General features: G+C 29.4%; 1 protein-coding gene across 1 annotated transcript; it reads right to left on the minus strand.

Moving 5' to 3' along the window:
• Nucleotides 1-6,877: 6,877 nt before the first annotated feature.
• LOC105119171 (UPF0161 protein At3g09310-like) lies at nucleotides 6,878-8,349 on the minus strand. The gene is made up of 5 exons (XM_011017286.1): nucleotides 8,089-8,349; nucleotides 7,937-8,008; nucleotides 7,723-7,863; nucleotides 7,536-7,643; nucleotides 6,878-7,408 (listed from the first exon to the last, which is right to left on the minus strand). The coding sequence occupies exons 1-4, from the start codon at nucleotides 8,258-8,260 to the stop codon at nucleotides 7,582-7,584; spliced, it is 447 nt and encodes a 148-aa protein (XP_011015588.1). The 5' UTR covers nucleotides 8,261-8,349; the 3' UTR covers nucleotides 6,878-7,408; nucleotides 7,536-7,581.
• Between the last annotated feature and the right edge of the window lie 1,462 nt (nucleotides 8,350-9,811).

Raw genomic sequence — 9,811 nt, forward strand, 5'->3', positions numbered from 1 at the left:
TAAATATTCATTTTAAATGCAGGTCTATCACATAAATGAAAGAATTGATTGATGAATTTAAGAACTGAAATTGAAAGGATAAAGAAATGGCCAAACTTAGAAAAAAGATGTCAGTGTAGTCTAAACTAGAACATTGTTTAGTAATTGGATCATATCTAGAGTTGTAGATTCAGATTTAGGTCTACTTTATATGGATGGAAAGGTAAGACATAGACCTACAACTTTCATATGGAGCCCAAGATCTAAAAAGGCCATTTTCAAGTCCAAATTGTAGCAGCAACAAAGAAGCTTGAATTTGTCCACCAGCCCGAGCACTGTTCAATATTTTGGCCATATCTGGAGTTCTAGAAGTCCAAATGAGCTGAATTGTTTACACAAGAAAGGTCAGAAAATTTCCTACAACTTTCATGTTTTCGAGTGACTTCAATATTGACGTTATCAATGACGTTTTGGGAAGACAACAGAAGATAAGGATTGTCACCAAGTCAAGAGTTGGCCACCCACTCATCAATTAGGCATCAAATCAATAGTTCCCAATTTTGGCCTATAAAAGGAATCATTTGCCATGCATTTAGGCATCTTGGTTTCCAGATCAAGATCATGCTCTTGCTTTTTCTTTTTGTATTTTTTATAATGTTTATGCTTTACTTTCATTAATATCAAGTTTATGCCTTTTATTTACTTAGTTAATTCTTATCTTATTTATGTTCTTGTTTTGTTTATATATTTTTTTCTTTCATTATGTCTAGCTAAGTTTATTATGTTAAGGTGAAAAGGTTACACTAATGGTGTAAGAATAAGTATAATGTAAACTTAATATGGACTTTAATGTTTGATACTAACATGTTTTGTATTTGTTATCTTGTTCACTCTTTAATACTTTATTTGTTAAATGACTAATCTTGATTTATGTTGTATAACACTTGGTACAACAAATGCTTGACACTTTCATAGCTCATATTGTATGATATAACCGATACCTGAGCTATGAAAGGAACTTGATTTGTTGTTAACATAAGTTATAATCATGAATGCTTGATGAAATTTACAAGTATTAGCATTAATTGAATAAGATGACTAATGTAATCATGTTAACAATCTATAATCCAATTGAAACCTCCTTTGTGTGTGGTTTCCAATTAAACAATAAGAGTTTATACTATACTTATTTGTCATACTATTAGTGGAACCTCTAACCTTGACATTTGTTATTATCATTGTTTAATCCTTAGATTGATATTCCATCTGAAAGTTCTCATCTTTTTTTTCTTCTTCTCCATCTCTTTCTTTATTACTACTATTACTACTACTATTTCTATTAGTATTGTTGTTGTTATGAGTACTATTATTGTTATTGTATTATTATTATTTATAATTTGTACAATTAACCTCCATGTAGTTCAATCCTGGTCTTTTCAGATTATTTATTACTTCGACACTCCTGCACTTAGAAGAAAATATTAATCTTTTAGTCGTGTCAAAGGTCACTTTCATTCACAACTCCCATGCTCTTTTTATCTCTTATCTCTCAACATGAAGGAAAACTAACTAATTAAAGGTAAAACTTTAATATTTACTTTCAACATTTAAGTAAAATTTATCTTCTTCTATTCCAATCTTCCATGCTTTCTATCTTGCATCTCTCATCTCTTAAACTTGCCATGTCAGAGGTGAATTTCTGATTATTCTTGCATTGATTTACTTGATTGTCCTTCATGGTTCATGGCATAAAAAGATCCCACATCAATTGCCAGATAGGGATTATTTCGGGTTTAGAAGTTGAAGAATGTCCAAAAATATCAAAGCAGTGATTGCTAAGAATTGATACTATTTTTATTTTTTTTTGCAATTATGTTCTCCTTTGCAAGAAGTTGTAACAACAAGAACAATGTTGTTGATTCTTAGAGGATGGTATCTTGACATTGCTTTTTGGTTTGAACCGGTTTTTGGTTTGGTTTGGTTCCAAAACTAAAAAAAATCAGTTTGGTTGTTTATTTTGATCCAAAACCGGACCAAACCAAAAATGCTCAACCCTAAAAAATATGATAGAAATATGAAATTGGAAAACATGAAAAACAATAAGTTTGATCTAAATTTTTTGTCAATGTTTATAGTGATGAGCTTTTAAAAGCAAATTGCAGTTTTTATGGCTCATTATTTGGACTGTTTGAGGGAAAAAAAACATTTAATAGATATATTATTTTTGGAATCATGCTTTTTACTGATAATTACCTAGAACTCTAAATAACCTAAATTTTTTATAGTACATCACTATTCATATAAATTATGAAACACTTTGAGGATTATTTTTTTTTGTCACATTTCAAAACTCATTTTTCTTTTCAATTGTATCCTTCAGTGACCTAATTAGATAGAATTGATATTAAAAATATGATAAAAGTACTAAATTGAAAAACATGAAGAACAATAAGTTTGATCTAAATTTTTTGTCAATGTTTATTTTAATCCATAAGTTCATTTTACTCTTTTTTTAGGTCCCTAGATGAGAGAGAGATACTTGCTGAAAAATAATGATGAAGAGAGAAAATGGTTGATTGTCTCGATTCCGACCACAAAACTAATCAAGTTTGGTGTTTAAATATTTCATTTAACTATAGGAGTTGGATAGAGCTGGTTATTGGCATTCAAACTGGCCAAAAAAGTATTTCGAGACTTTAACAGATTTGAGGCCTTAAGTTAATTTTTTGTTTCATGATTGATTTTTGTAAACTTTAAGAGTACAAGTTGGTTTATTGAGTAATGAATATTATTTTTCATATGCTTTCAAGTCGGAAATTGGTTGAAAAACAAATTATTTGGTTTAAAGAAACTAAATAAAAGTTTTCGTCCGATTTTGGATCACTTGGTTGGCTGAAACTAAGTAATCTAATAACATGTTATTTATTGAACCAAAAAACATGTTGTTCATATTTTTATTTTTATTTTATTTTATTTAAAAAAAAATGAATGGCATGTTATTCATCATCTTAAAAAAAAAAAGAAAAAAGAGCAAGACTAGTGGTGAGTGAAAAAACCGAATAACCAATTAAAATAAAAAAATCAAAAAAAAAAAATCGAAAAAACCGAACCGAAAAAAAACCAAATTAACCAATTAAAAAATAACAAAAAAAAAATTCAGTTCGGTTTGGTTTTTGGTTTTTAAAGTCTGAACTGATTCAACCAAGCCAACATTAAAAAAAAAAGTATAAATAACTTGTTTTTTTCGTAACCCTAAACCTAAAGTAACATTCTAAAAACAACCACCTCCTCCCCTTAGTTTGCTCTCTAAATCTCCCACTCTCTCCTCTCTCATATCCCACAATTTTTAAGAATTGTTAAGCTCCTGCTTCTCCATGCTTATCTATCCTCCTATAAAAGGCACACCTTTCTTCACTTGATTTTAATTTGTTTTTAGTTTAGTCACGCCCCTCTTTACCTTTTCTTTGGCTTTTAACTTTGTAATTGCTATATAATTTTTCATATCCATGTAATTGAAGAAGATTGTTATGTGAAACTAGTGAAAGATTTTTCTATAATTTTCTTGATGTTAGTCTTAAGAGGACAACAACTAGACATCGGGTTTGGTTAGTTATTGAAGAAACTGAGTATAAAAACACCACATACTCAATAAATGATATTGATCTATGTAAAAATTTGTAATTAGTTTCTAATTGTTTTGGTTTTTTATTTGAATATTACATATCTTTTGGTCTTTTTTTTTCAGTGAAATAACTTCTTTTCTTTCCTTATGTTTTGTGTATTTTTTATGCAAAGATTAATTTTTGAGCAAGCATCTAACAAAAAGAAAACTAGGGTTGGATTTCTAGATATTCCTAACCAGTTTAGCACGTTGAGAAAACCAAGATTTCTCTCATAAGCATAAAGCTATGAAAATAGAAATAAGATGAATTGGTTTAAATGGTTTAGAAGGAAAAAAAACCTTAACTGAACCGAACATGGTCGGTTTGAACCGATTTTCAATTCGATTCAGTTCAATTTCAAAACTTGAAAAAAAATTATAATTTAATTATTTATTTTGATTCAAAACCGGACCAAACTAGAAATGCACACCCTTAAAGGAGACAAACCTTGCTATTGAGAGCTAGGCAATAGGCCTAGCTCAAACCTTGCTATTGAGAGCTAGGCAATAAGCTAGCCTTTTTATGTCTGTTTTTTCCTTTGTTTCTTTACACTTAGTAACAAACAATTACCGTAATAATTCAATTATTCTTTAATTTTGACAGTACTCATAATATATTATTCATGAAAATTAAACCAAATTGTTTTTTTAAAATAGATGTTGACCATAATTTTAATTCCTTTATGATTTGTTTAGCTTTCAATCACAAATAAAATTTAGACATAATATTTGGATATTTCTTTTTTGTAACTTGCTTTGACAATCATTAAATATATTTTTTAACAAAAACAATAATTTCAATCATATACAGAAGATGTGTTAATAAGAAAATTTATTTTAGACTTGAAAAATATATGCTGGTGAGTATTTAAAATGAGTTAATTTTTTTTTAAGAAATTCTATATTTAGATTAAGATAACATTTAAAGATTAGATATTTTAATATACGTTTTTATCTCAATTTTCTTAATATTTAGTTTAGATAAACAAATATGTTATCATTTATGAACACATAAATCTCAATTTATTTTATTAAACAAAAATATTAACCTTATTTTGCAATGAAAATCTATCTTGGTAAAAAGAAATGTCCGAAACAACTGTATTTTTAGGTTTAATAACAATAATAAAAAATTCTTCGGAACCTAAACATTCTTCTTTTATGTTCAAAAGAATTTTGATACACCTGTAGTAGCACAAAATGCAAACTAATAGAACTAAACAAATTCATAATCAAGTTAATTATTATTCTTCCTAATAAAATTGATTGATTAGCATTATAGTTTTATAACTATATAACTTAATTACTATGTTTTTAAATTCATTCATAAATTAATCATTTTCATCTATTTCATATTATTTATTTTAAGATTTAGGAAAAGTATAAGAATAGGTAGATAGGATACAAAGATCATTGTGAAAATAATTTTAAAAAAAAATTAATTATTCTTTTATACTAGTAGGTTTAATTTATTTATTTTTTTATGATTGCACGGACTAAGTTGTAATTTATTCGGTCCGAAATGGAAGAAAATGAATAGGAATCGAGTAAATTAAACTCTTATAAAAGCTGGAATTTTCCCAGAGCAATTGAGGGAAGGATGGATGAAGTGAAAGGGGAAAGGGATTGTTTATTTAATTTATTAAGCAAAACAGATGAAGATTTGATTTATATATTTTCAATCTTTTTAACATAGTAATGGCACCTGTGAAACAATTTAAACACACTACAATAGACAATAGCTACTCATATTGCTTTAGTCAAAACCTATGATATTAATTATCCATAACAAGGAATCACAACTCCTAGAACCAAAGCAGCATAACAACCATGAAAACTAACATCTATTAGGTTCACAGCAACTTAACCTAACCAACTTTCTTTTAATATTTAAAATCTAACGATTTTATTCATTAAAATGGAAGAAATTATGATGAACACTATCATCTTTGCATGCCTGGTGAGAGAGGTTGCAACGAGTGTTGAAAGGAGATTTGGTTTATCTTCAGTCTCAAATCGATTTCCTATGTTAGCATATCTAGAAAGCAAGGAAGGAATTTGTTTTCAAAGGAAAGATTTCCCATTCCAATTAATATAGTTTATGTTGCATGCGTAAATAATATATTTCTAAATGTTATATAGATTTAAATTGAATAAAATTTACAAAGTTCCAGACTTTTCCAACCCTTATTCTTTCCTTTTCCTTCTCTTTCTCTATCTTTTTTCCTCCTAGCTTCATTTTCTTCTTAATTTTCTTATAAATCTCTTTTTTCCCAGCATCAAGTTAGAGAGGAGAGCATTCTTATCATTCCAACCACTTCTGTTCACAAGCATGTTACTTCAAACTATTTCCACAGCATCTGTTTTTTCTTAGACATTTTAGTGATTGAAAAAACTAGTTTAAATCATTTTATTCGGTCTTCATAACAACGGCTCGTTCTCTCCCACGCCCTAAAACTGAGAACTCTCTAATAGGTCACTAACCCTTATCCTAAACATTCCCCTCCATGCCCCAATCCTAGCCCAACTTCCGCATTTCGTTCAAGACAAGGAAAGCACCTTATACTGGCCACCTCTTCTCTGTTTCTCTCAATAAATGCAATGACCACAACCAGTAAGGTATACAATTTGGAGGTGCAACAAGATTATGGTTTACTGGACTCTGATGACAAGCGTGGTGAAAAATCTAAGCAAATGTGAGGGGGTTCTTTGGATTTCAGGAAGATTGTGATTTATGATAAGGTGATGAGAAGGCTGTGCTTTTTATTTCTGTTCATTGGAATGGCTGGAAATTGCAATTATTGGTGGGGAACATGCAAGGCCCAATATCATTACCACAATTACACAAATAGTAGATGCAGGCTTACTGAAGAGGTTAAAATCAAATTTTAAAAGGGTTAGTGATCAAAACCAAAAGCTTAAAATGCATACTTTAAAGGGTGTGTTTTCACAGCTTAACCTAGTTGCTTCTAAAATGAGTTCAAAATAGTGGAGTTCTATTCCTTTTGACCATTTTAGGTTAATCACCTCAATCATGATCATAAATAAATTCTTTATCAGAGGCAGCAGCTCTAACATAAACCAAGAGACTGTGACAATGAGAATCCTCAACGCAAACTTTAAGAATGACAACTTTAACAAATGAGCATGTTTCTTTTTAAAGTTCAAAACCCCAGTAAATGCCATTATATGAACAGGTTACCTTAAAACATGGGCATAGAAGCATGGGAGAAGGCGTTTCAAGATCAAATGGTGCTCCAAGCTTCCAATCATACATCGTTTCAGGTTTCAACTAACTCATCATGTTTTTTGTCCATAAGAAAACACTAGCCTCCAAGAAGACAAAAAAAAAATTACCTGGGAGGCAGACAATACGATAGTGGTGGGCTACACCATTTATATACAACAGAATGATTACATTTCAGACTATCAGACTAGGAAACTATTAGTGTTAAAAGAGAATGCAGTATTTCAATCAGACAGCCACAAACTGAATGGTGTTCTAAGGGCAGCTTAAACAACACTGAATAGCTTCACTAAATGCTTGTTTTTAACACTCTCATAAAACCACATGACTGTATCAGCTAAGCTATTCTTTGTTAACGATTTATATACACAAAGAAAAGGTGTTGGAATCTAGAAACCTAATGATATAGATAAGGAATCAGTACCATTAGTGCAAATCTGAAGAGTGCATCTTTAACCTTCAATGAAATTCTATTTTCTGTATCGACACAGTCCTCAGTCATCCCCCTCTTTGACGCCTGCCTGAAAAATAAAGAATAATAAAAGATGATATATTTTATAAATGATTCCCTATAAAATTATTATATAACAAGTTACGGCGAAGCCATAAAACTCGAGTGTTTTTTTTTTTAAAAAAAAAGAAGCTTACTTCAGGAGGCAGTGGAAAACATTAAAATTGGCTCTCTCGTCTCATCTCAATCTTCTTGAAAAGGAGGATCCTCATCAAACCATCGCGGAGGATCGAAGCCAGACCCACCTACAAAAGAAATTAAAACTCGATCAGAATTAATTAAGAACAAAAATGTACACGATCTGCAAAACAAAGAATACATTACCAAGTGGATTACAGCGACAAAGACGCCAGGCAGTCAAGACGGTGCCCTTGACGACACCGTATTTCTTATAAGCTTCCATGGAATATTCACTACAGGTGGGTACATATCTACAACTATTTGGTAACAGCGGCGATATCTCCCCTGCTTGTAAGATTATTATAAATTTATTACAAGAACAGATTAAAGCAATAATTACGATGACAAGTTAACTTACTTTTGTAGAATCTGAGCATGGATAATGCAGCTTCAACTCCTAAACTGTTTTCAACATGATCCTCCTCCTCGTCTGATTGAAGATTAATCATTTTATTTTTTTTATAATAGGCTAAGTAGGGAAGAGTAATTAGAGAGAGGAATGAAGAGCACCTTGTTGTTGCTCGTTTTGGTGCGATTCTGATTCTAATTTTTTATTATTATTGACAGCCTGGCAGCGGTGCCTTGCAGTTACTCTTCTCAATGAAATGCTTCTCCTTGTCAGCTGGTTTCCACAAATATTGAAACCAGCTGAGCTCGCGGCGATGGCAGCAGCAGCAAACATCTCTCTCCCCTTTCCAGTGTTTCGTTTGGCTACGGCGAGCCAAACCAGATCGATAGGATATATATTCCTTTTCTCAACATCCAACCACGTTGGTTAAAGTACGACACCGTTTTTATCACCCGCTTCTTGCAAAGTTACCCATGGCTATCAATCATCTTATATTGGGGTCGTTTTTATAATTATTTTTTAAAATAATAGATTTAAAAAAATTGTAATTATTTTAAAAGAGTATATTTTAAAAATATATTTAATGAAAACTAACGTAAGATAAATTATATATAAAACAAATAAATAATAGATTTACATAAATGAAAAGCATGTTATTTTAATTTTTTTCAAAATCAAGATTTAAAATTTAAAATGTAATATGGGAAAAAAATTATTTGGCTAATCATTCAATTTTTTCTCTATCTATAATTAGGAAAAAACCAAAAATTATTATAATACCAAATGATCTTTAAAAACAAAAATTAAATCTTTTAAACAAAAATAAAATTTTATTTGTATTAGTAATGTTGTCCACGCTATGCTTCAAGTTTTTATTTTCAATTGTGATGACATGGATCTAAGTGGTGCAAAAATAATGTGACCCTTTTAATTACATCGTCAGACAATTTCCAACAAAATTAAAATATAATCTAGAAAGCTAAAAACTAGATTTGATAAAAATCTGACCTAAAGATAACTATATATATAAAATCAAAAGTGTTGGAATTAACTTAGACCTAGAGATAACTCTATACCTAAAAACCTAAAGTATACAAATGACACCATAAAATCAGATAATTGTTAATAAATAAGATGTATGATATATGTCATTGCAAAGAAATGATGATTTTTCCACAAACAATCAAAGAAAAAAACTTATATTTACTATCAATAAGCTGTTGAAATTTGTATCTTTAAAAACATTATAAAGTCTTCATTATATAACTCTAATGAACTATGTTTTTGTGGCAAGCTAATAGGCCAAAAGTGGAAATCAACTAATATAAAGCTAATAATGAAATAAACTCTTAAACAATGTCTACTTGGTTAGAACAAACTCAAATTAAAAATAATTATTCAACATTAAGTAAATAAAATAAAATAATAAAAACAAAGTATTCATGTTAGAATTCAAATTTTGTAGGCTAATTATCAATATAAATGGCTCCTATTTATATAAAAGGTTTAGTGGAAAGTTGTTGATTGCGATTGCTTTTGATGCAAACAATAGAATTTTATCTTTGGCTTATGCACTAATTTAAGAAGAAAATAATATCGAATGGAGATAGTTCTTCCTTTTCCTTCAATATCACGTTACAAGTGATTATAGTAGTATTTTTTATAATATTAAATAGACATGATGGCATTAAAAATGGAATTATAAAAATTTAGCCTAATTCGATTCAATATCATTAATATTGTATTAGACATCTAGCAAGTAACTCCAATCACAAATTCAAAAACAATTAGCCAAAAAAAACTTACTTAATATTGTTATAAAGCTTTCAAGCATAAATTTAATTCATGGTTTGATGATATCAACAATAGCCAACCAAGATAGAA

This window comes from Populus euphratica, unplaced genomic scaffold (assembly GCF_000495115.2).
Source record: "Populus euphratica unplaced genomic scaffold, PopEup_1.0 scaffold2602.1, whole genome shotgun sequence".
In the NCBI taxonomy this organism is placed as follows: Eukaryota; Viridiplantae; Streptophyta; class Magnoliopsida; order Malpighiales; family Salicaceae; genus Populus; species Populus euphratica.